Source organism: Prionailurus bengalensis, chromosome C1, assembly GCF_016509475.1.
Source record: "Prionailurus bengalensis isolate Pbe53 chromosome C1, Fcat_Pben_1.1_paternal_pri, whole genome shotgun sequence".
NCBI lineage: Eukaryota > Metazoa > Chordata > Mammalia > Carnivora > Felidae > Prionailurus > Prionailurus bengalensis.
The window spans coordinates 3,932,598-3,957,085 of record NC_057345.1 but is presented as its reverse complement, the minus strand read 5'-3'; the positions used below and the strand labels follow the sequence as shown (position 1 = coordinate 3,957,085).

Below are 24,488 nucleotides of genomic sequence, written 5' to 3'. Positions count from 1 at the left end.
CGTTGGACCTCGAAGGCCCCGTTCTGACCTACCTATGCCCGGGTGAGGCGTGAATCCCTGAGAGGCTCAGTGCCTCCAAGGACATCTATCCTGCTCCTGGGCAAAAGTGTGCCCTCTGGAGGTGGACACACCTGGTCCTATGTGAGCCCCGTCTTCTCCCTTGTGATGTGGGACCGGACAGTGGACACCTCCCAGGGCTGCTCTGAGCACTGGGCAGGGTGTCAGGAATTGGCTCAGTAAGGGGAGGCACACAGCCTGTCAGCCAGCCTGAAGGCGGGAAGCACATCCAGCTGTCCCGGCTCCTAGGCCGGCCTCCGCCAACCTCCCCTCCCTGCCATGGGCAGCCCTGTGCCATCAGCCTGTGGCTTTGGCCTCACTGGGCCCAAGGTCCTCCAAGGATCCCCATGTCTGCGGGCCTGGCTTGAGGTCTCTGGCTTACCTGCTTCACCTGTCCTCCTTTTGGAGGGGCCAGGCCCAGAGGAGCCTCCTGAAGGCCAGCCTAGGTCTCCCCTGTGGCGCCCCATTTCCTGCCTTTCACCCCTTGCCTGCCCAAGCCCACCGTCTCACCTCTTCCCTTTGATCTTTCAGACAAAATGGAAGCCCAGCTGGGCTACATGGATGAGAAGGAGCTGGGGGTGCAGAAGCCAAAGAAGCCCCCAGAAATCCAGGTGTGGAGGATGCTGGTGCCTGGGCCCCTGGTGGGTACGGGGTGGGGGTTGGGTCTAGGGACCTTTTCAGCCCTTGCTTGGACAGCTGAAACCCAGACCTTCTGGCTCCACGCTCGGGCTTCTGGGTCCGGGGGGAGCAGTTTGGGAGCACGGACGGGAACCAGGAGGGAGTGGATTCCCAGCCGAGTGCCTGTCCTCTGCCCTCCATGCTGTTGAGGCCTCAGGCCCTGAAGCATCCCTGGCCTGTCCTCCCCAGGCCCTGCCAACTGCCCTGGACAGAGTGGAGGGCGAGGACAAGCATGAGAACTCAGATGGCCAGGAGCGACTGGAGGACACAGAGAAGGCCCCGCCGTCCCCAGAGCAGCCGCCAAAAGGTGAGGCTTCCCACGGTCCCCCACCTCTGCCAATGCAGTCTCTGGCTCCCGCCAAGCTATGCTCCGCGCTGGCTCTCCCTGGCCGAGCGGCAGACTCCGTCCTACCACGACGGGATCCGCAGGAGGAGAGAGCCAGGGGCTCGGGTCTCTATAGTGGACTTAGCTTTCCTTACCAAACAGAGTTTGGGGGTTACTGGGCTGTCTTTTTATTAGTGATTTCTAACTCCGTTGTATCGTGGTTGGGGCACGTGGGTCCGTGTGATATTGTTTCTACATTATGTTCATGAAACCTGCTTTTTGGCTTAATACGGTCAGATTTGGAAGTGGTCGCGTGTGCCTGGAAAGAATGCATATTCTCTTCATTACTGCGTGTGAGGTTCTGAACATATGTGTTAGGTCATTATGTTGTTCAAATTTTTGTTTGTTTGTTTATTTGTTTACTTGAGAGAGAGCGGGAGTGAGCAGGGGAGGATCAGAGAGAGAGAGAGAATTGCAAGCAGGCTCTGTGCTGCCAGCCCGGAGCCGGACGTGGGGCTCGAGCTGTAAAATCATGACCTGAGCCGAGATCGAGAGTTGGATGCTCATCTGACTGAGCCCCCCAGGGGCCCCCTCAAACTCCTTACATCCTTACTCAGTTTTGGTTTGCTTTAATCCGTCACGTCTGAGAGACTTGTGTTAAAATCTCTCACTACGATTGTGGGTCAGTCCCTTTTGCCTTGTAAGGCCAGGGTTTGCCTCATTATCATTTGAGACTGGGTTGACAGATGCATATCGGTTTAGGGTTTCTGTATCTTTCTGGTGAAGTGTGCCTCTTGTATGATCCTTTTATCTCTCCTGATACTTTTTGCTTTAAGGTTTATTTAAGCTGATTTGGATGGATCGTACTTTTGTTCAGAATGTATTTGGTGTATATGGTTTTCTATACTTTCACTTCAAAAAATACACGTATACATGCACACTCTTCGCATGATGTAATCACATGGGTACAGTTTACCCATTTAAAGTGTACAAGTCAGGGGCGCCTGGGTGGCGCAGTCGGTTAAGTGTCCGACTTCAGCCAGGTCACGATCTCGCGGTCCGTGAGTTCGAGCCCCACGTCAGGCTCTGGGCTGATGGCTCAGAGCCTGGAGCCTGTTTCCGATTCTGTGTCTCCCTCTCTCTCTGCCCCTCCCCCGTTCATGCTCTGTCTCTCTCTGTCCCAAAAATAAATAAAAAATGTTGAAAAAAAAAAAAAAGAAAAAAAAGAAAAAAAAAATAAAGTGTACAAGTCAGTGATTTTTGGCATATTCGTAGAGTTTTGCAACCATCAGCGCCATTAATTTTTAGAATATTTTCATCATTCCAAAAAGAAACCCCATGTCCATTAGCATTTACTACCCGTTTCCTTCTCTCCTTAACCCCCAGCAGTCACTAAATGTACTTTCTGTCTCTGTGGATTTGTCTGTTCTGGACACTTCAGGTAAATGGAATCATAAAACGGATGCCCTTCTGTGTCTGGCTTCTCTCAGCATAATGTTTTTGAGGTTCATTTATCTTGTGGCGTGGATCAGCACGTCACCCCTTTTTATGGCTGAATAACATCCTGTTGTAGAAACACGTTGCCTTGTATTGTCATCAGTTGATGGGCGCTTGGGCTGTTTTCAATCTTTGGCTGCTGTGAACATTTCTGTAGCTTTTTTTTTTTTTTTAATTTTTTTTTTTCAACGTTTATTTATTTTTGGGACAGAGAGAGACAGAGCATGAATGGGGGAAGGGCAGAGAGAGAGGGAGACACAGAATCGGAAACAGGCTCCAGGCTCTGAGCCATCAGCCCAGAGCCCGACACGGGGCTCGAACTCACGGACCGCGAGATCGTGACCTGGCTGAAGTCGGACGCTTAACCGACTGCGCCACCCAGGCGCCCCGGGATTTGTTATTTTAAGTCCAATTACAGAATCTCTGTCTTTTAGCTGGCAAGTTTGATGTCTTTTCATTTAGTGTAATAGCTAGATATTTGCATGGATTTCCACTCTCTTACTTTGTGCTTTATATTACCCTTGCCTTTTTTTTTTCTCCTTTCCTATTGTCTCTTGGATTGATTAAATTTTCTTTTTATTGCCTCCCTCAGCTCCTTCGGAAAGGGTATAGTCAATCCTATTTGATACTCTTAAGCTGTTAACATGTATCCCTCCTGAATAAGAGAAGGATGGGGGACAGTTCCACTCCCTTAACATCTTCAACGTGCTGCTGCTCAGTGTTTTAGTTTCAACGTGTTTTAATTTCCCAAATTTGTTATGGTGCTTCTTTCTAAATCTTTTTTTTTAAAAGCTTATTTTATTTTGAGAGACAGAGAAAGAGAAGGGCAGAGAGAGAGGGAGGGAGAGAGAAAGAATCCCAAACAAGCTCCATACGGTCAGCTCAGAGCCCAATGCAGGTTTCGAACCCACAAACCTTGAGATCATGACCTGAGCCGAAATCAAGAGTCGGACACTTAACTGATTGAGCCACCCAGGCGCCCCTTGTTTCTAAATGTTTAATCTTTATTTAGACCTGACCATTCTTAGCAGTTTTATGTTTGGTTCCTCGTTCATCATTGCTTCGTTCAATGTCTTTCTTCCTAAAGTACCCCCTTTATTGGTGCCTTCGGCAGATTTCTGTGCACGGAAAATTCTCTCATTGCGTGTTGTTTTCTCCTTTACTCTTGAATAATAGTTAACAAAGCACGAGACGGGAGAGGGGTTTTCCCTCAGTGCTTTGAAGATGTTTATTCCCTGTGTGTTTTGGCTTCCACTGTGCTGAGAAGGCTGCTCTCAGGGTAACGGTTGCTCCTTTGTCGGAAACCTGCCTCTTCTGACTTTCCTAGCACGGAAAGACAACTTTTAAGATGCTCCGTTTGTGGGGGCGCCTGGATGGCTCAGTTGGTTAAGCATCCGTCCAACTCTTGATCTCAGCTCAGGTCCTGATCTCAGGCTTGTGGGTTTAAGCCCCGCATTGGGCTCCATGCTGTGCATGAAGACTACTTAAAAACAAAAAAGGAAGAGATGTTCATGTGCGTTTTCGCTACGATGAAATTTTTATTTACCTTGCTTGTGACTAACTGTGATTCCTAAAGCTAAGTATTCTGTCTTTCATTGATCATGAGCAAGTTCTCAGTCATTCTCTCTTTGAGGATTGCCTTTGTCCCTATTATGTTTATTTCCTCCTGGCATTCCTGCTACTCACGGATTCTTTCATTCATCCAACAAACATGTATTGAAGGCCTGCTGTGTGTTGGGTGCCGTCCTGAGTACTGGGGACACAAGCAAGAAACCAGAATAGCCAAAACCTTCACGTGGAATTGCATTCTAGTGGGGGAGGCAGGCCATCAGCAGGAAACAGAAATACGTCTTGTTCAACAGCAGATCCCAAACGTGATGAGGAAAAGAAAGCAGATACAAGGTTAACCAGAAACAGGGGCTGGTGTATCTTTCACTTCTTTGTCTCTCTGCAAGCCTTTTTAATTTTTTTTTTAAGTTTATTTATTTTTGAGAGAGAGAGAGAGAGAGAGAGAGAGAGAGAGCCGGGGAGGGGCAGAGAGAGAGGGAGAGAGAGGATCCAAAGCAGGCTCTGTACTGACAGCAGAGAGCCCAACATGGGACTCGAACTCAAGAACCAGGAGATCATGCATGACCTGAGCCAAAGTCAGACGCTTAACTGACTGAGCCACCCAGGCGCCCCTCTCTGCAAGGCTTTTTGAGTCATCTTTAGATCTAGCTTCCACCTCTTCCTTTATACTGTTTCCTTTATACTGTTTTGTTTCTTTATACCACTCATTTGTACTATTTTCTGTGGCTATGAAACAGATGACTACAACCTCAGTTTTTTTTTTTTTATTTTTTTTTAACACTTATGTTTTAGAGACAGAGAGAGACAGAGCATGAGCAGGGGAGGGGCAGAGAGAGAGGGAGACACAGAATCCGAAGCAGGCTCCAGGCTCCGAGCCGTCAGCACAGAGCCCGACGCGGGGCTCGAACTCACGGACCGTGAGATCATGACCCGAGCCGAAGTCGGACGCTTAACGGACTGAGCCCCCCAGGCGCCCCTACAACCTCAGTTCTTAAAGCAACACCCATTTCATGAGCCCACAGTTCTGGGGGTCAGAAGTCTGGGTCAGTGTGGCTGGATTCCCTGCCGAGAGTCTTGAAAGACCGACATCAAGGTGTTGGCTGGGCCGAGTTCCCGAGTTCCCGACTGGCAGCTTAGGGGAAAAATCTGCTTCCAAGCCCATTCTTGTTGTTGGCTTTCGTCAGCTCCTTGGGGGTGGGGGACCGAGGCCCCGTTTCCTTGCTGGCTGTCAGATGGCCGTTCTCTGCACCTAGAGGCCGCCCACATTCCTTTCCACGGGGCCCGCTTCATCTTCAAGCTCCAAAATAGCGCTTGTGTGCTGAGTCCCCCTCCTGCTTCAAATCTATGATGTCCTTTTCTGCGACTGGTTGGAGAAAGCCTGCTTTTTAAAGGGCTGGTATGATGAGGTCAGGCCCACCCCAATAGTTTCTGTCTTTTAAGGTCACCTGGGCCTCATCACAAGCTCTGCTCCCACTCTAGGGCCCAGAAGCCTTGGAGGACATCTCAGATTTCTGCAGTGAAAATGTTTAATTTTAATTTTTTATGTTTATTTATTTATTTTGAGAGAGAGAGAGAGAGAGCGAGAGCGAGCGAGCGCACGCACACGAGCAGAGGAGGGGCAGAGAGGGAGGGAGACAGAGGATCCGTAGCAGGCTCTGTACTGACAGCAGAGAGCCTGACTCAGGGCTGAAACTCGTGAACCGTGAGATCATGACCTGAGCCAAAGTCAGACAGTTGCCAGACTGAGCCACCCAGGGGCCCCATGACCGTGTATTTAATTTCTAGAAGTTTCATCTGGCTTTTTCCAATTTCCCTTTATTTTTTGGACTTGCCTTATTATGGATGCTCATCACTTTTGTCTCTCTCTCTCTCTCTCTCTGTGGTGGATCTCTGGATTTGGGTGGGTACATCTTTCTGCTCATGGGGATCCTGGGTCACCTGAGTAAGCAGGAATGTCCCCGCTTTATTTCCAGAAGCCCCGGGCCCCGTGGTCTTGCTGGTGGCCTGGCTGGTCTGGGACCAGTCTTTTAAAACAATTTTTTTTTTTTCAACGTTTTTTATTTATTTTTGGGACAGAGAGAGACAGAGCATGAACGGGGGAGGGGCAGAGAGAGAGGGAGACACAGCATCGGAAACAGGCTCCAGGTTCCGAGCCATCAGCCTAGACCCTGACGCGGGGCTCGAACTCACGGACCGCGAGATCGTGACCTGGCTGAAGTCGGACGCTTAACCGACTGCGCCACCCAGGCGCCCCAACAATTTTTTTTTTTTAACGTTTATTTATTTTTGAGACAGAGAGAGACAGAGCATGGAGGGGGGAGGGGCAGAGAGAGAGGGAGACACAGAATCGGAAGCAGGCTCTAGGCTCTGAGCCATCAGTCCAGAGCCCGACGCGGGGCTCGAACTCACGGACCACAAGATCGTGACCTGAGCTGAAGTCGGACGCTCAACCGGCTGCGCCACCCAGGCGCCCCATGGGACCAGTCTTTAGGGCACGGTCTGTGCTGGGCCACGCAGCTCGGGTTCCACAGTCCGCACGGACTTCGTGTTGGGTTTGGGTCTCTTACCGGAGACTTTCTGCCTCTAGGTTCCACGCTGGAGCCAGGCTTCCTCCGCTCGGCCGTGGGGCGCCGGACGGAACTTTCTCTCTTTTGCTGAGTGTGTGGCAGTTGGAGGGTGTCGTTAGAGGGTGTTGGGTTCCGGTTCCTGGGTCTTCGCGGCTTTTGCCGCCTCATCCTCCGGGTCGGGGTGTGGAGACGTAACCCAAACCCCCCCGGGCCTCCTCCCGGCACCTGCTCATCCCACGCCTTGTGCTTCTCAAGTTCGAGTTTCTCTTCATTTATGGCGCCAACGGTTTCCTTTGCTTCTTGTGAGCTCACTGTTGTGTTTTTCCAAGGTGATAGATTTTGCCTGACATTTCCGGGTGTTTATAAGAGGGTTTTGTGTCACTGAAGGCCTGCCGTGTCGCCAGAAATTGGAGTCCTCTGGTTATCATTGCAGTCGGGAAGATTTTTGAGGCTGCGCCTTGAGGAGTTTGGGGCTGGGGTGCTGCTGGGGGTGGGGGGTGAGAGGGAAGGGGCAAGCCGATGGGTGTGGGGGGTCCGCGCCCCCATGCCCCCCTTCCCAGAGGACCGCTCCTCAGTGGCACCTGTTGGACCCTTGGTAAAGTGATGGATGGGGTTGTGTGTATGGCTGAAATGGAGGTGGAAAGCCACCAGCCCAGAGTGCCCTCGACCCCTCCCCACTCGACAAACACCCCTTGTCTTGCAGAAGAAGTGCTTCCTGAGAAGGAGAAAATTCTGGACAAGCTGGAGCTAAGCTTGATTCACAGCAGAGGGGATGGCAACGATTTCAGGCCAGGTTTGGGCCTCTTGTGTGCTCTGTCTTGTGTCCCTTGGTCTCTGGAGGGCACCATCTGGACCCCGTTGGGCCTCCTGCAGCTGCCTGGGTGCCGCCTCCAGGCCCGACTGGTGCTGGTGGGCGGGAGCCTGGGCTCACCAGCTTTGGAGGGGGGAAGATCCCACCCCCTCTCCGAATCTTTCCTGTGGCCCCAGCCACCACCGGGAGAAAGGAGAGTGGTCATGGAGCTTGGCCTGGAGCATTTGGGGCTCAGTTGGAGGCTTTGTGTACCTGTAGGTGCTGGAATATTCTGGAACACCCATCCTCAGATTAATGTGCACTTTTTAAAAAAAGTTTATTTTGAGAGAGAGAGAGCGCGCACATGAGTTGCGGAGGGGCAGAGACAGAGAGGGAGACAGAGAATCTCAAGCAGGCTCCAGACTGCCAGCATACAGCCCAATGCTGGGCTCGATCTCATGAACTATGAGCCGAAATCAAGAGTTGGACACTCATCCGACTGAGCCACCCAGGCGCCCCTTAATGTGCACTTTTCCCACTGCTCTGCCCCGTGTTTTCAGGTGGTCCTGACTTGGTGGGGGAGCAGCATCTGGGCTGGAGCGCACCCTCCCTGCTCAGGACAGAGGAAGGAGCTGCTGGTCTGTTTAAAATCCCTCTTGGCAGTGAGCTCCTGGAGGATGAGGAGATATGTTTCCCACTTGCCTTTGGGTCCCCAGTGCTTGGCAGAGAGAGGCCCCTGGGCAGTACCTTTAGGATGGGTGGTGAATACGGATCTATCCTCCCACAGATGACACCAAAGTGGAGGAGAAGGAGCCCATTGAAACACAGCAAAATGGTGACAAAGAGGAAGATGAGGAGGGGAAGAAGGAGGACAAGAATGGGAAGTTCAAATTCATGTTCAACATTGCAGATGGGGGCTTCACAGGTATTGGGGTGAGGTGGTGCCCAGAGAGCTAGGGTGGTTGTGTCCTTCCTAACCATGTGGGCCCTGGGAGTCTGGGCAGATGGTTATTTTATACTAAAGTGTGAATGGTTGATATAAGTGCATTTTATAACCTTTCCTAATAACCCTGGAACACTGAACTTCTAGGGGTGGGAGGATGGTGGGTGCCTGTGCCTACCTCTGTGAAGGACTTGGGGGGGCACCTCATTCTGCTCCCTTGGCTGGCTTCCCAGAGCTGCACACGTTGTGGCAGAATGAGGAACGTGCCGCTGTGTCCTCGGGGAAAATCTACGACATCTGGCACCGGCGTCATGACTACTGGCTGCTGGCGGGCATCGTGACGTATCCTTGGCCAAGCCAGGCCGGGCAGGAATGTGGCCTGTTCCTCTCTGGGCCTCAGGGAGGGGCATGGGGTGTGTAGGAGTCAGGAGCCAGCGCTTTGGATCAGGTGCCAAGGACCCTTTCCTGGTGGTGGCAGTGACGATGACATGATGATGACCATAGCTGCGGCTCGTCCCTTTATGCCCAGTGCTCACTCCGTCCTCACAGCAGCCTTTCAAGGGGGCGCTACCATGATCCCCATCATGCCGAGTAGGACACGGTACTCAGAGAGGCCACACAGCTGGTGAGTCCCAGCCCATCCACCTGACGCCACGGCAAATCCCCGTAAGTCCTGCCTGGTGCATACCTCACCCCCTCCCAGGAATGATGCCTGAGGGGCGCAGCACCATTTACGGTGGGCTGGTATTCGTTTGTTCCGGCTCGGTTGATCATCTCCTGTGTGCCAGGCTTGGAAGGTACATCCGTGGACAACATTCCCAAATCCCTGTCGACTTGGGGCTCACCTCCTACCGCGGACAGATGGCAAACACCCTAAGTGGGCAAAGTGTGGCATTCAGCACATGATGAAGCAGGGAAGGAGCAAAGAGAGCTTTGGGGGAGGGGGGGTGCGTTTTCTAATGGGACGGTCAGAGGTGACATCTGAGCACAGACCTCCCAGAGGCAAGGAGAGGGTCACACAGCTGCCCTTCCGCAAAGCTGAGACAGCCTGGAATGGGCTGGTTACTGTGAGGGGGGAGTGTTCTGGAATGGGGGTCAGCAAACCTTGCTGGTAAGGGGCCAGAGAGTGAATATTTCAGGTCCTACGCTCTGTGATTATAGCAAAAGTGGCCACGGACTTTAATACTAACCCAGCGAGTGTGACTGTGTTCCAATAAAACTTCGTTTAAAAAAATAGGGTGGGGAGCTCGGGGGGCTCAGTCAGTTAAGCATCTGACTTCGGCTCAGGTCACGATCTCACAGTTCGTGAGTTCGAGCCCCGCGCCGGGCTCTGTGCTGACAGCTTAGACTCCGGAGCCTGCTTCGGATTCTGTGTCTCCTCCTCCCTCTGTCCTTCCCCCGCTCACGCTCTGTCTCTCTCAGTAATAATAAATAAATAAACTTAAAAATTTTTTAACAAATAGGCTGTGGGCCATAGTTTACAGATTCCTGTTGTAGAGGTTAAGGTGTTTGGAGCCAGCCTGCGGGGCTTCAGATCCTGACTCTGCCCCTCACTAACTGTGGGACTTTGGGCAAGATAATTTTATTGTGTCTCTTTGTTCCCTCGAAGGCTCTGGGGGGAGGATCTCTTGCCAGCCTCTGGTGGCGGCCGTCAGTCCTTGACATCTCTTGGCTGACGGCTCCGCCTCCCGTCCCGTGGCCTTCTTCTGTGGGTGCCTGTGTCCCAATTTCCTTTCCTTTTTTGTTTCGAAAATTTTTTTATTTTTTAAAAATGTTTATTTTTAATGTTTATTTATTTAAAAACATTTTTTTTAATGTTTATTTATTTTTGAGACAGAGACAGAGCATGAATGGGGGAGGGGCAGAGAGAGAGGGAGACACAGAATCGGAAGCAGGCTCCAGGCTCTGAGCCATCAGCCCAGAGCCAGATGCGGGGCTCGAACTCACGGACTGCAAGATCGTGACCTGAGCTGAAGTCGGACGCTTAACCGACTGAGCCACCCAGGCGCCCCAATGTTTATTTATTTTTGAGACAGACACAGAGCACGAGTGAGGGAGGGGCGGAGAGGGAGACCCAGAATCCAAAGCAGGCTCCAGGCTCCGAGCTGTCAGCCCAGAGCCTGATGTGGGGCTGGAACCCACGAAGCATGAGATCGTGACCTGAACTGAAGTCAGACGCTCAACCGACTGAGTCACCCAGGTGTCCCCAATGTTTATTTTTCAGAGAGAGACAGAGAGAGACAGAGCACGAGGAGGGGAGGGGCAGAGAGAGAAGGAGACAGAGGGTCTGAAACAGGCTCCAGGCTCTGAGCTGTCAGCACAGAGCCTGACACGGGGCTCAGACACGTGAACCGCCAAATCATGACCTGAGCCAAAGTTGGATTCTTAACCGGGTGAACCACCCAGGCGCCCCCCCCCCCCCCCCCCCCCCCAGTTTCCTTTTCTTATAAGGATACCAGTCAGGGTTAGTGCCTGCCCTAATCTAGTATGACCCCTCCTTAACTTGATTGCATCTACAAACACCCCATTGCCAGGTGAGGTCACGGCCACAAGTGTAGGGGTTGGGGCTTGAGGGTTCTGCCCTCCAGGTTGTTAGGGTGAAGAGTTAAGCCCGTGCAGCCTCAGTGTTGTCTGGGCCTCTGAGGGTACCTGTCGCATGATCATCAACCTGCTCACCCTGCAGCCAAGGTTAATGGCATGTCCCAAGCTCACAGCCAGGATGCTGAACCTGGGCTGGGCCCCCTCGCCCCCCACCGTGGCCAGGTTTGCCCTTAACAGTGCTGCACCCAGGCACGGCTACGCCCGCTGGCAGGACATCCAGAATGACCCGAGGTACATGATCCTCAACGAGCCCTTCAAGTCTGAGATCCACAAGGGCAACTATCTGGAGATGAAGAACAAGTTCCTGGCCCGCAGGTTCAAGGTCAGTGCCAGCAGGGCCAGAGCCTGCAAGGGAGGGGGGCTGCAGGAGGGCGAGTTACACGAGGGCCTGGGCCAAGGGAGTGGTGCTCCCTCCCCATATACCCGGACGTGGGCCGGGCTGTCCGCCAGGGGAGTCATGCAGTCAGTCAACCAACAGGGCGCTGGGCCCTTGATCCGCGCCTAGCCCCACCGGGTGAGTGTCCCAGCCCCAGGCGATGGGTGCAGAGAACCCGGCTTGGTGACAGTTCCAAGGGGGTGCTAAGATCAGACAAAGGTGGACAGACAGGTGGAAGCGTGTCCTCCCTCCTTCCTTTCTGCCAGATCCCAGGCATGCGGGGGTGGGTGCTGGTGGAGGAGGTGCCGGGCCAGCGCTCAGATCTCGCCTTGCTCCATCCCCCAGCTGCTGGAGCAGGCCCTGGTCATCGAGGAGCAGCTCCGGAGGGCCGCGTACCTTAACATGACCCAGGACCCCAACCACCCAGCCATGGCCCTCAACGCCCGCCTGGCCGAGGTGGAGTGCCTTGCTGAGAGCCACCAGCACCTGTCCAAGGAGTCCCTTGCCGGGAACAAGCCAGCCAATGCTGTCCTGCACAAGGGTGAGTGAGCCCCCTTCCCAGAGGCCGGCCTGCCAGCCTTCCTCCTGCCGGTGCAGATCCTTCGCCATCGACAAGGGCACCGATGGGACAGGGGCCTGGGGACCAAACGTCAGTCCAGAGGGCGTAGCCTCCCAGCCGGGATGGGACAATCCATCATCCGGTCCAGGGAAATTTAAGCCCTCCGTGCTCTGGACTTTTCCTCAGGGTGGGCTCTGTGCAGGCCCTGGTCTGGGCATTGCCCTGGTCTGCGCATTAAAGAGATAAGCACGTTATCTCTTCAATGCTCGTGATACCGGGAAGCGGTAAGGTGTATTACCCCATTTTAAAGTCAGAGACACTGACGGGCGGTGGAGTCAGTGCCCCAGATCTCCTGGGATTCAGACCTTTGACTCCTGTGCTCCGGAACTTCGGGAAGCTCCCGGGCCAGTTAGAGGGCCGGGGGCAGCCAAGGCCAAGCTTAAACCAGAGCCCCCGGACTTGCCGGCCCCTGCTCTGTCTGGGAGACGTCTCCTGAGTGGTGGGCTAGGGCGGGGGCCTCCCTGGGAGCCGGGACGCTAGCTGAGGGCCTGGGGGAAGCCCAGCGTTGGGTCAGAGTGTCTGGCTCGGCCCTCGGGCCCCTGGGGACGCCTGCTCTTGGCCCAGGTGGCGTCTCTCTGCTCCGTGGGCCTGGAGGGCCGGGTGAGGAGCGCCCGCCCGCCGTGCCCCCGGCCTGGGGGGTGCTGGCCCCCGGCAGCTTTTCCACCTGCCCCTCCTCTGCAGTCCTGAACCAGCTGGAGGAGCTGCTGAGTGATATGAAGGCGGATGTGACGCGCCTGCCCTCCATGCTGTCGCGCATCCCCCCCGTGGCTGCCCGTCTCCAGATGTCAGAGCGCAGCATCCTGAGCCGCCTGACCAACCGAGCTGGTGACCCCACCACTCAGCAGGTCAGGTTTGGCCCACATGCCCTGGGCCTGGTCCCCGTCACGCGAGTCCTGGGTGCCCCGGGGCTGGGGCTTGGGGTGGGGTGTTGGGACCACGACCTTTAAACCCGAGTCCTTGCCTCCAGGGCGCTTTCGGCAACTCCCAGATGTACAACAACAACTTTGGGCCCAACTTCCGGGGCCCTGGACCGGGAGGGATTGTCAACTACAACCAGATGCCCCTGGGGCCCTATGTGACCGGTAGGTGCCTGTCGCTTCTGGGCGGCACGTGCAGGGGTGCTCCACGGGGCCCGGCCTGCCCGCCGCCACCCCAGGCAAGCAAGCTTCTCTCTCTCTGACAGATATCTAGCTGTCCCCGCGATGTCCCTCTGTTGCAGTGCTCATTTCCAGCTGAGGTAAGCCTGCACCTGGGTCCTCCACTGTCCCTTGTCCCCTCCTCAGACTGGCAGAACCAGAATGGACCCTGATTCGCTCGGGCGTGCCCCTTGGTATCCACAAGCATGGCTGTGTGGACACGTGTCCACGGCAGTGACTCAGCCCCAAACCCGGCCTCCATGGCTCCGCCTCCATTGCCCAGCTGGGTGGTGGGCACCCCAGGACATTGGCCCCCTGCCCGGGACGAGGAGGGTGGCTCAGGGACTGAGGGGGTCAAGTGTTAATGGCTATGAGAGGGGAGCTTATTCCTGAGAAATGGCCAGTTCACTCAGGCCTCCTCCCCCCGGTCCCCCCAAGCCCTGTCTGTCCCCGTGAGAACTGCCACTTTAGGGTTGGGATGCTGGGGGTTTCCAGACCGGCCGCTCTTCCTCAGGCCTCTTTGGCACTGCAGGTGTGGTAGGGAGGTCTTGACTCTGGAGCTCTTTCTTTCTTTCTTTCTTTCTTTCTAAAATTTAAATTTATTTATCTATTTTGAGAGAGAGAGAGAGAAAGTGGAGGGGGAGAGAGAGAGAGAGAGAGAGACAGAATCCCAAGCAGGCTCTGCACTGTTAGCACAGAGCCCAGTGCGGGGCTGGAACCCACGACGCTGAGATCATGACCTGAGCTGAAACCAAGAGTCGGACTTGGTTTGACTGAGCCACCCAGGCGCCCCTTGGGAGGCCCTTCTGGTGGTGGCTGTGTGTGGTTGGCTGTGACAGGCGGCGGTAGGTGGCGGCAGGGTGCTGGGTGTCCCAGTCTAGCCCTGGCGCTCAGCCGTGTCACCCGTGATCTGCCTCTTGCAGCCACGCCTGCCGGGCCACCTGCCCGACCGCCACAGGAGAGAAAAGCTACCGCCTTTTTAGGAGCCGTGCCACCTTGGGACAGAAAGGGAAACTGAGTAATGCCATCACATGGGGGACGAGGCCCAGCCTGGCTGGGCCAGAGCCCAGAAGTGCCACCTCATCATAATGCAAGTGTCCCACCCAGCGTCACACCCACCCAACACTGGGACGTGCCCCGTGGCGGCCTTTGCCAGACAACTTCTTAGAAGAGATTTCATTTATTTGTACATCTTTTGCACTTTCCTATTGAAGACTTGAAAAGTTTGTCTTGATAAAAGTTGAGTGACGCGTGGAGGGGGTCTGACCTGCTACACTTAACGTCTCTCTCTGTCATCGGGCTCCAGACTGCAAGGGAAGATTCTAGAAGCCCTGCTGTTGCCCCATGGACTCGGTCCGCCTGGGCAGCCCTCATTGTGCTCCCGCCCACCCCATCCCGTCCATACTGCCCGACCACCCGTGTCCTGGCCCCCTGCTCCCTGGGGCTCTCCAGTGCTGGGTGGGTCAGGACTGGGGAGCAGCTGCCCAGCCCGAGGGTGGAGACCTCGGCTGATGCCCAGGGCAGGGGGTTATTCCACCCCCTTCCTCCCAGGGCTGGAGACCACCAGGTATGTGCTATCTGTGTGGGGGAGGGGGCCGGTCAGCAGGCGTCTGGCCCTGGCCCAGAGTGGCTTGAGGGCCCCGGACTCTTATCTGAGCAAGGCAGGCCTAGCATGTGCTCCTGGGAGGGAGGGGAAGAGCCTCCTAGAGCTTTTTTCTTGGCCTATGTGGGAAGGGGCTTGCTCTCTGCCGGGATGTGGTTAGCATCCTAGCGGGGAAGGTCACAGTGGCACTGAGGGTGGCCCAGGAGACCCCGGTCCTGCCCTGTGCCCTGGGAGGCCCATCACACCCACCTCCAGGTAAACTCTCCCTGTTCGGTGTCATGGCCACAGATGCAAGGAAACAGGGCCACCCCTTGGAGCCTGGGCTTCTCCCTGCCGTCCTGTCCCCAGAGAGGCCTCAATGTGGTCACTTGCCGCTGGGGCCTGTATCACAGCCGCCCTTGCTGTGTTATCAGATGGCCTGGGGAAAGAAAGCTCTGCTTGGAGACCGGGGACTGGACGCGATGACCCTCGAGCATCCCGGGCTTCCTGCCGGGAACACCCCCTGTCTCCTGCGAGGGCCCCAGCGGACGGGGAGGAGCAGCCAGGCCGGGCCTGTCTGTGTCTGATGCTTCCTCTGCGCTCGCTCGGCCTGGAAGGAGGTTTCCCAGCCGTGGGTGGGTGGCTTCCCGGGGAAGTGCCCTGGGTGTAGAATCCAGGATGGGGCCAGGATTTGGGGGCTTGTCTTGGGGCCTCTTGGGCAGCCAGCCAGCCCTTACAGGGTCCCAGGACTCAGGTGTCCTCTGTAAGTGGCTCTCTGTGCACCCCGGGAGGGCTGGGCCCCAAAGCCTCTCCCATCTTGGTGTCCCCTCGCTTCAGCGTCTCTGAAAGCCCCCAAGGCTGATGCAGCGCAAGCACCGAGGTGGGGGCAGCGGGGAGCATCCGGAAGGTGGCCCGCCGGCTTCCAGGACACGTGCGCAGCAGCACTGGCCTCGCCTTCTGGGGAGGGCAGGGTCATCCCTGTCCGCTGTGGTTCCTCCAGTGCCACGTGCACGTGCTTGTGTCTTGTGGTCAGTGCCTCCTGCAAAGGCTCCTGGCTTGGGCCACGGGCGAGGTGAGCACCCCTCCCCCACAAGCCCTGTGATGCTCCCCTCCCAGACCTCTGGTCGGCCCTGTGGCTGGCCTCACTGGAACAGTGCTGACCTTCCCTGGCCGCAGTGGATGGGCCCGGAGTGTCCAGCCGGGAGGCACACGGGGGCGGGGCAGGGGTCTGCATCTCTAATGTCTGGCCCCAAAGGCTGGTGGTCCCCCCTGCTGTCAGCCCTTCCTCCCCAGGAAGCCTCCCTCTGTGCCCCCCATCTTGGCCTCCATCCCAGACCTCCCCCTTGCCCTCGTCCCCGGGCCAGAGCCAGGCACCCACAGATGGCCAGATCCGGGAAGGGCTCAGCTCTCCGCAACCAGCGCCCCCTAGAGGCCCGGGATCGGGGGCTTTGGACAGTTGGGGAGTGGCTGTCTGGTCAGCTGGTTTGGGAGAGGAAAATGGATCTCAGACTGTTTTCTTCTTAGTTTATCAGTTCTCTCCAGCCAAGAGTGGTGGCGAGCGGGTGCGGTGTCCCCTGTCTTTGGCATCTTCCGGCTGGGTTTGGTTTTTGCTGCTGGCAGAATGAGGGTCTTTGTGTACAAGCAGAATCCTAGAGTGCCAGCCCGCATTTTTGTTTCCAGCCACCCTATTATTTAAACCAGTGCTGAGTAGGCTTTCTGTCAAACCACCTTTGGGCCACGGGGGCTCCCAGGTGATGAGGGGAGCTTGGGCTGGACTGACCACGTCCGGAAGGGCCCCCCTCACACACACACCCCCTCCCCCCCGCATATGCCTGCCCCGGGAAGTGTGTCCCATGTGAGGAGACCCTCCCTGTAAGCCACCTTTGGGAGTTCCTTTGTTTTCTCCAACTTATGACCAAGGTCCTGCTGATACCCACAAGGGGTGCAGGTGCCTGCCCTCCTGCTCACTGGGGGATCCTTCCCAGGGTCCTCTGGGGCCTCCCCAGCCCAGATTGTGGCTGGATGAGCCTTGCCCCAGTGACACGGTGGCTCTTGCTCTCGTGTCAGGTCCCGGAGCTCTTGAGGGCTTGGTGGGGGGGGGGGGTTCACGTGAGGGTTGGCTCAGGGACAGGAGCGCCTCCAAGCTTGGGGCGGGAGTGGGGGACTTGGCCGAGAGGCGGGGGTCAGGTCATGGCCTGGCCATGGCCTCGGGTCCCCCCCAACACCTGCGGCTATTCTGTGCCCACTACCACCTCCGTCGAGGAAGCTGGCTCCTGCCCCATTTTCTCTTTCTGGAAGTTTACAGGTCGTGGTGCATCAGCCCAAAGTCATTGGCGTTGTGTTTTGGGTTTTTTTCTTAGTTTTCAGATTTTTTTTAAACAAAGTATTTTTTTAGGTGCGATAACCCAGAAAGGGCCCGTTGGGTGTGTGTGTATGTCCTGAACCCCTGACGTGGACAGGGGGGCCCCAGCCCCCCTCGGCTCCTGTGTGCGGAGATGAGGGGGGGGTCCTGCTCCCTGTGTGTTGGAGCCATGAGGGTATGAGGGAGCAGTTCCCGCGCAGGCTGGCATCTGGCCCAGCTAAGGGGGCCGGGCCCCTTGCCCTGGGTACACCCCCAGGCCAGCAAAGGAGCCTGGGTGAGTTGGGAGGGTCCCAGCCAGGGGGCTGGAGCTGGAAGCTGAGCCCCCGTGAGTGGCGACCCGTCCGGTCCCTGGCAGGACACGGGAGAGGCTGGACAGAGCCTGCAGCCGACACAATCCCCTTTACTTTGTACTCTGTGTGTATGTCTTTGTTTTCTGTGTTTTAATAAATCCTTTGGGAAAGGATAGAATCCGTGTTTTCCTAGATTCCCAATGATCTAGGATGGGGGTGGGGGCTGGAGGCGGCAGAGGAATGTGGGGGATGGGGTGTCACCGGAAGCCAAACCACCGCCCCCCTGGGAAGACATGGCCTCATGAGGCTGAGGGGCTTGCGGGGAAAGGGGGGGCAAGGAGGTGTGGTGCCTGTCTCTCCCGCTTGGACCCCAAACACAGACACAACGTGGCGTCAGGGCAACATGGAGCCCCCAGTGGCACCTCGTGGACCTTCCTGGACCCCGATCTCTCTGCACCCAGAGGGCACAGCAGCCTCCCAGCAGCAGAGAATGTGTTGAGGGTAGTGGGGGGCACCCTTATCCCCAAATCACTTGGGATATGGGGTGCCTCAGAGTCCCCAGTCTCTGCCTCTTCCCCAGGGCCCTTTTTCCCCATCCCTACCCTTTGCCCCAAGGTCAAGATTGGGGGGGGGCGGGGGGCGAGTGTGCCGGCCCCTGCAGGTGGCAGCCTTTTCCTCCCCTCCCCACTGCCCGTGGCCGGCCCCTGGAAAGGAGAGGAGCAGAAAGCCGCAGACCCCGACAGGCTGGGGTTTTATTTGTCATTCCATAAATACGGTGGCTGTGTCTCGCTGTCGTCTGGAAGCGCGAGGCATGAGGCAGTCTCTGCCTACGTAGGGAGTGCAGTTAGCTGAGGAGCCACAGTCATTAAAAAAAAAAAGGGGGAGAGAAGAAAAGCACATTATTTACATGACAGAAGACCGAGCAAGCCCCTCTGTCATTCCTCCGGACCTCGGATTTGCACTGGATCTGGGATGAGAAATGGGGGGGGGGGGGTACTCCGTGTGTCAGCAAGGGAGAAGGATCCCACCCCTGTTCCCAGAGTGGACCTCCTTCCGGTGCTGGGCATTCCCGGAGGGGGTCCCCTGGGGCAAACTGCCTCAAGGGTTGGGCCAGAGGCTGGGAGGCTTCCCTCGACCAGGCGGCCAGCGTAAACCCATGCTGGGTCCCAGGCCACACTCCTCCAGGCCCCAACTCTGCCCAGCTTGTTTTCAGACTCTCTCCCTCCCTGACCGCCGCCCCACCAGACCCCTTCTAAGTCAGGGGCCCTCCCCCAGGAAGCAGAGCCGGGTCCTCCCTGCAAGTGGGTGTGGGAGAAATGACAGCTCAGAATCAGGCTGTGGACAGTGCCCCAGGACGGGGAGGCTGCCTGGGTCCTTGCCATGGGTATTTCGGCCTTGGCCCAGCTCAACTCTGGGGGCAAATGTGGCCAACAGGGGACTGCCTTCCCAGGTGTGGCTCCCCATGAAGGGGGCAGCAGTGTGAAGGGGGCCCAGCAGCTCTCCCCAGTGAGGGGTGGACAATCTGGTCCCTCAGTACGGGGGCTGCCTGGTCCCTGCCTGTCCTGGGAGCTAGACACCCATCCCGTGTGGTGGTGGGGAGTGTCCATAGGCCAGGGGCCCCTGCCAGGATAGGCTCACCCCCTCCCCACACCCACAGTGTGCAGCTTATAGATTCGGTGATGAGCCCAGGGGCCTGGGCTGGGAGGGGGGGAAGGTTCTAGACTCCAGGGTCAGCATAAAGGTCAGGAAGTTTGTGGCTTTCTCAGGCCTCAGCCCAGCCAGGGCTGGCCAGGAGGCTCTCTGAGGATGGGAGGGCAAAGCAGGACCGGGCATACCGGCTGCAGTGAAGGTGAGACCGTTGGCGGGGGAGGGGGAGGGGTGTCGAGGTGGGGCCAGCTGCTACCTGCTGGGACCGGAGACACAGAGGCACCCTAGAGTGGGCTCCTGCCTCCAAATAGCCAGCAGAGGCTGGTACCTCAGGACTCCCGGCTGCAGGCCTGTGCCCTTCATCCTCCCAGCCGGGGGGCTGACGGTTCTGTCCTGTTCCAGGCTGGGGGGCGGGGGGTGGATGCATCGCCAGGAATGACTGGCTCCAGCCGTCCTGACCTCCTCACAGGGTGCATGTGGCGGTTCCGGGGTTGGTACTGCTGCCCGTTTGCCCGGGTAACCTGCTCTGGGCACCTAGACTTAGCACCCTAATGTGGGGTGCCTCACCCTGACCCGATCTGAGGCCTTGAAGAAGGCACTGCTCCAGGGGGAGGCTCCTGGGGCCTTTTCCTAGATCGTGGGGGCTTCTGCCGGATGTTCAGCCTCCCCAGCTCCCCCGCGCATGCAGCACGGAAAACCCCAGGGGCCTAAGTGTGTTCTCTCTGCAGACCCTGAGGCCACTACCCAGGCAGAGCAGAGGTGGGCCACCTGGCATGTGGCCAGCCAGCAACCACGGTCTAGCTAAGTATGCATGACCTCAGGGCATTCTGGGGCAAGGACAGAGGGGCAGTGGGCAGGGCACCTGGAGAGGAGGGTAGGTGGGGCCCTGGAGGGACCTGGGCTGGAGCCTGCTCCTCAGGCCCCTCCCGAATGCTCAGGGCTGCTCTGGGCACGGGGATCGTCAACTGTGTGCAGGGAGGAAGCTGCCAGGGCGATGAGCGTGGTTAGAAACCCTCCCCCCCAACTTCCTGTGGACCCCAAACTGATAAGGAATCCCCCCGGATCTCTGCCCCTGCCAGCAAGGGTGGGGGTGGGGGTCAAGGGACAGCTTGGAAGGCCCCTTGGAGACCCGCTGGGGCAGGGGGTGGTGGAGAAGAGGGTGCAGAATGAATCTGAGGTCGGGCCCATGGTAAAGTATCGGGAGCCCTTGGCAAGGAGGGAGGTTGAGGGCCCCACCTGGGAGGCCCTGCCCAATGTCCAGTGTCCTGGCAGAGGGGCCACGGGAGGAGCCAGACCTGGTTTCCTCTTTCCCACCCCCAACACCAGGTGGGGGTGCTCAGCAGAGGAGAGGCCAGCCCTGCTGCCCCCAGCACCCGACCGGGTCTCGGCCTGGCCTGGACTCGGGGCATCTCTGGGAAAGGCCGAGGCTGGGAGAAAACGTGGTGGTCTCTTCCAGGAGGGTGAGCAGGGCTGCAGGCGAGCTTGGACGGGACCGCGCCAACACCCTTCCCAGTCAGCGTGGTCTCCCCAGCACGGGTCAGAATTCCGTCCCGCGAAGCGGCGAATGGTGTCTTAGCAGCGACTTTTGAGATCTTTTCCCCACAACATCTCGTGCCGCATGATGTTTTCTTTTTGATGCAAACCACACCCCTGACTTGGCTTCAAAACAGCTTAAGCGAGCGAACAGAGAGACTGGGAGGGAAACAGAAACTGTCCGGGCAAGCGGCCGGGGGCTTCTTAGGATCTGTAGTCCTTTTTGCTGTAGGGTTTATTGCCCAAAATACTATCAATCTCGTGGATAATGGAAGACGACAGTTTTGGAAGGACCTGCGGGCAAGGACAAGGGCTAATCAGAATCCCGCCAAGGAGACAGGACGGGCCTGTGGAGGAGGCTGGGTGACAATCTTCCGGCCACTGCTGGCCCAGGCTTGTCCTGCCTCGTCACATCAGCGTCCCGCTGAAGCCGATGGGGGCTATGCTGCTTTTGGGTTCCAGAAGGTCTGGGGCAGAGAGGAAGCCTGCCCTGGTACACGCTCTGCACCTCAAATGCCAGAACGTGCTAGAACTATGTCTGGCAGGCATAAAACACAGATTCCAGGGCCAGACACCGGATCTCCGCACCCCTAACCTACTTTTCCCAGCCTTCCCTATTTCCACCAACAGCAAGGCCACCCTTCCAGGTAACAAAACCCCACGGGCTAACTCTGACTGGACTCTCCCTCACCCTCAACCCGTCCTGAACATCTAGGAGCCAAGCAGCTGAGCTCGGGACCATCAACAGCCCTCTCCCAGGGGGCCTGCCGTCACTTCCCTGTGGGTCTTTCTGTTTCACCCCCTCCTGCTCCCTAAAGCCCTTCCCCCACTCAGCAGCCGGGGAGAGAGGGGTCCTGCCCCTCCTGTGCTCTTGGGGACTCCCGTCTCACCCAACAACCTCCCAAGTCCTTAGTGCCCCAGGCGCTGCCCCACCCCCTCTGCTCCAGCCCATGCCCACCTGTGCCTCCTTTGCTCCCAGAATGCTTTTCCTCCAGGTAATTTGCCCATCGCACTCCTCACCCTTCAAGCCTTTGCTCACGCGGCACTTTCTCAACAAGTCTACCCCCACGGCCCCCTTCAAACCTGGGCCCACGGCACCCCCACCCTGCTCTGTGCCCACTGATGCCCCGGACCTTGCTCAATTATTTCCCCGCAGTGCTTGTCACCCTCATGTTCTAATTTCCTCATTTTACTGTCCACTGTGTGCTCTGAACTCAAGAGCAGGGCTTTTAGTGGCTCAGTGACGTAGCCCAGACGCCCAGCACGGTGCCTGGCACATTGCAGGTGCCCGGCGAACATGTGCTGGACAAATGACTGAGCGGTACCTTGCGTTCAGCCCAAGGGCCGGGGGGTGGGGGGGACACACCCAGCAGCCCCCTCCCCGACCCACCTGTATCGCTCCAATGTTCTCCATTAGCTGGTCTGCGCTGGAAGCACCCAGGAGCACGGAGCTGACCCCCTCGTTCCTTAGGCACCAGGCTGGGGCAGGAAGACCAGAGGTGAGGGGGACACACCCAGTGCAGGGGCCCTTTCTGGCTCTGCCCTGTCCCTAACTGGGCCACACAGATCCAGCCTCTTGGTCATGGGGCTGAGGGTGGCCAGGAAGGTCCCCGTAAGCCTACAGCTCTGCATGCTGGGTTCTGCGGAAGCCCAGGCACCAACTGCTTGCGGGGGGGGGGGGGTGGGGGTGGGGGTGGGGGCCCAAGTGCTCAGGGACCACCCCCCATTCTCTCCCCATGAATGTAAGGGCCCCACGGCTGCCTGATGGAGGGGTGGCCCCGGGGAGCACGATCAACCCTCCCCCCCTCCCCCCCCAGCACGGTTACCTATGGCCAGCTGGGGGAGGGTGCAGCCCAGGCGCTCAGCTATGGCCTGCAGCTCCTTCAGCTTGGCCTGCTGGCGCCGGCCCTCCTCGCTCAGGATCTTGTCTTTCAGCCACTGGTAGCCCTGGTTGTGGTGGGGAGAAAGCACAGCCCACTGGTGAGGGCAGGTCACCTGGACCTCTGCGTGCAGACAGCTGGTGATTTGTGCCAAGGTAGCACCCCCACCCCTGCCTAACCGTGTCCCACTGCAGAAAAGACCTGGGCAGGTGGAAGGATGGGGCCTGCTGAATCTGAAGCCAGAAGCTTCAGGGTCGCCGAGGCGGGGCCCCTGAGCCAGGACCGGGGGCCTGGCAAGCCCAGGGCGAAGTGGGGGTGGGGGAAGAGGAATGCTTTGGCCGTTGGCCCAGAGGACCCCTTCCCCAGGCTCTGGGGGAGCTGTGGTCTTACCTGCCCCCACCCCTGGGATTGCAATGCCTTCCAGGGAATCCCTGATCTCGGTGTGGATTGGGCAGTGGGTGGGACAGGCCTTCCTGTCTTTGAACTCCAGGCAGGGGGGCTCCAGTGCTGGATCTGCCCTGACCTGAGTAGGCCTTTCTCTGCCTGCTTCTCATCCCCCAAACCCTGCATTTGGGAGACCCTCCTGAGTCCCCACTCCAGAGGCGTGTCTGCATGGGGGGAACTTGTCCCAGGGGGTGGCCTCTGAGGGACAAATGAAGCAGCTCTGCAGCCCCCAGCCCAGAGGTCTCAGAGTTGGCCTAGAGAGTGTGTAGGGGGGTACCCGTCGTGGGAGGGGCCATCCCAAATAGCACAGGTGGTCCGCCCAGCCCACGTTGTCAATGCTGAACCCAGCTGGGGGTGGCGAAGGAGTGAAGGGGACCTTTCACCGGGGGCGCATCCCAAGAAGAGGATGGCCTTTCCGGAGGTGGGATCCGGCCAGCAGGGGCTCCAAGTTCCAGCAGGGGCTCCAAGTTCCTTTGTCCTGGAATCGCCCCCACAAGGGCCCAGGGAAGCCCCGCCCAGACCCATCAATCCAAATGCCTGTCAATCCAAAATGCCTGTCACCTGCCCGTCCCCTCCTCCCAGCCTGGCAGCTCTTTTCACCTTTAAGGAGGCTCTTGAGTAGGGCGGGATGCCACTGTCGTACTTTCCGGAAACGATGCCGCAGGCCAGAGGGGACCAGGTCATGGCGCCCACTCCTGGGAGAGGAAAGCCAGGCGAGGTCAGGCCCGGGGTGGGCGGGGCTAGGGAGCGAGGAGGAGGAGGAGGGGCGGAGCTAGGGAGCGAGGAGGGGCGGGGCGAGAGGAAGGGGCGGGGCAGGGGAGAAAGGACGGGACCAGGCGGGGGAGCCCACCTATCTTGTGGAAGAGCTCCGGCAGCTGGACCTCCACCTTCTCGCGCTGGAACATGTGGTACTCGGCCTGCTCGCAGATGGGCGGGATCAGGTTGAACTGTCGGGCCACGGAATAGGCCTCCTATGAACGCAAATAGGACCGTGGATGGTCCCTGTCCGTCAGTGGGTCTGGGGGCTGCTCGGGCAGCATGGAGGAGACACAAAGACATCCCCAGGAAACAGCCGGCTCACCTGCTCTCCCCCCACACTCCTCCCCGGGGAAATTCACCGCTTTCCTGGGAAAGCGGTAGCCTGTCCCCCTACCGTCTCTGCTGGGAAAACGGGATGGGACCCCAGCGTTGAAGGCATGGGGAGGATTCTGGCACTTATTGGCCAGGTGGCTTTGGGCAAGGAGCTCACCCCTCTGTGCCTCAGTTTCCCTGTATGTTGTGAGGGTCAAGTGAGCCAACGGCGTTCACAGCCTTCAAGAGGGCAGTGCCTGCCTGCTACGGTGTTAACTGTTTTTATCATGATCATTATTCCAGGGCCCTGGCCCTGGGATGATGGTGGCAGTGGCAGGAAAAGGCTACATCAGGAGGAAACGTAGCATCAGCCCATTTCTGGGACTTGGAGCTCAAGGCCTGGACTCTGCAGACTCTCCCTCTGCTCCTACTGGATGGGTGTGAGCCAGGGCTGATGTCTCCTGACAAGATTCCTGGGGAAGCCCTGCCTGCCAGCATGAGAGGTCCTTTCCTCTTTGGTT

At 57.7% G+C, this 24,488-nt stretch overlaps 2 protein-coding genes across 14 annotated transcripts in view; one reads left to right on the top strand and one right to left on the bottom strand.

Annotated features, from left to right (window-relative positions):
- Positions 1 to 17,567, top strand: part of CHD5 (chromodomain helicase DNA binding protein 5) — a 63,126-nt gene extending 45,559 nt beyond the window's left edge. For 3 of the 4 annotated variants that reach the window (XM_043573629.1, XM_043573628.1, XM_043573631.1), the window contains exons 32-42: positions 589 to 668; positions 925 to 1,042; positions 7,397 to 7,486; positions 8,271 to 8,408; positions 8,660 to 8,768; positions 11,217 to 11,349; positions 11,749 to 11,944; positions 12,704 to 12,867; positions 12,990 to 13,104; positions 13,206 to 13,259; positions 14,082 to 14,151. In XM_043573629.1, coding sequence (XP_043429564.1) covers positions 589 to 668; positions 925 to 1,042; positions 7,397 to 7,486; positions 8,271 to 8,408; positions 8,660 to 8,768; positions 11,217 to 11,349; positions 11,749 to 11,944; positions 12,704 to 12,867; positions 12,990 to 13,104; positions 13,206 to 13,213 — 1,151 coding nt within the window. In that variant the 3' untranslated portion in view covers positions 13,214 to 13,259; positions 14,082 to 14,151. Of the gene's footprint in view, positions 1 to 588; positions 669 to 924; positions 1,043 to 7,396; positions 7,487 to 8,270; positions 8,409 to 8,659; positions 8,769 to 11,216; positions 11,350 to 11,748; positions 11,945 to 12,703; positions 12,868 to 12,989; positions 13,105 to 13,205; positions 13,260 to 14,081 lie in introns of all 4 variants that reach the window. The other variant, XM_043573630.1, reaches the window with a different exon arrangement.
- Positions 17,568 to 18,118: 551 nt separating this feature from the next.
- The window catches only part of KCNAB2 (potassium voltage-gated channel subfamily A regulatory beta subunit 2), an 86,717-nt gene continuing 80,347 nt past the window's right edge, over positions 18,119 to 24,488 (bottom strand). For all 10 annotated transcript variants that reach the window (XM_043573646.1, XM_043573641.1, XM_043573645.1 and 7 more), the window contains 5 exons: positions 23,747 to 23,867; positions 23,497 to 23,591; positions 22,399 to 22,519; positions 21,963 to 22,051; positions 18,119 to 20,866 (listed from right to left, as the gene is read on the bottom strand). In XM_043573646.1, the coding sequence (XP_043429581.1) occupies positions 20,777 to 20,866; positions 21,963 to 22,051; positions 22,399 to 22,519; positions 23,497 to 23,591; positions 23,747 to 23,867 (516 nt within the window). In that variant the 3' untranslated portion in view covers positions 18,119 to 20,776. The remainder of the gene's footprint in view (positions 20,867 to 21,962; positions 22,052 to 22,398; positions 22,520 to 23,496; positions 23,592 to 23,746; positions 23,868 to 24,488) is intronic.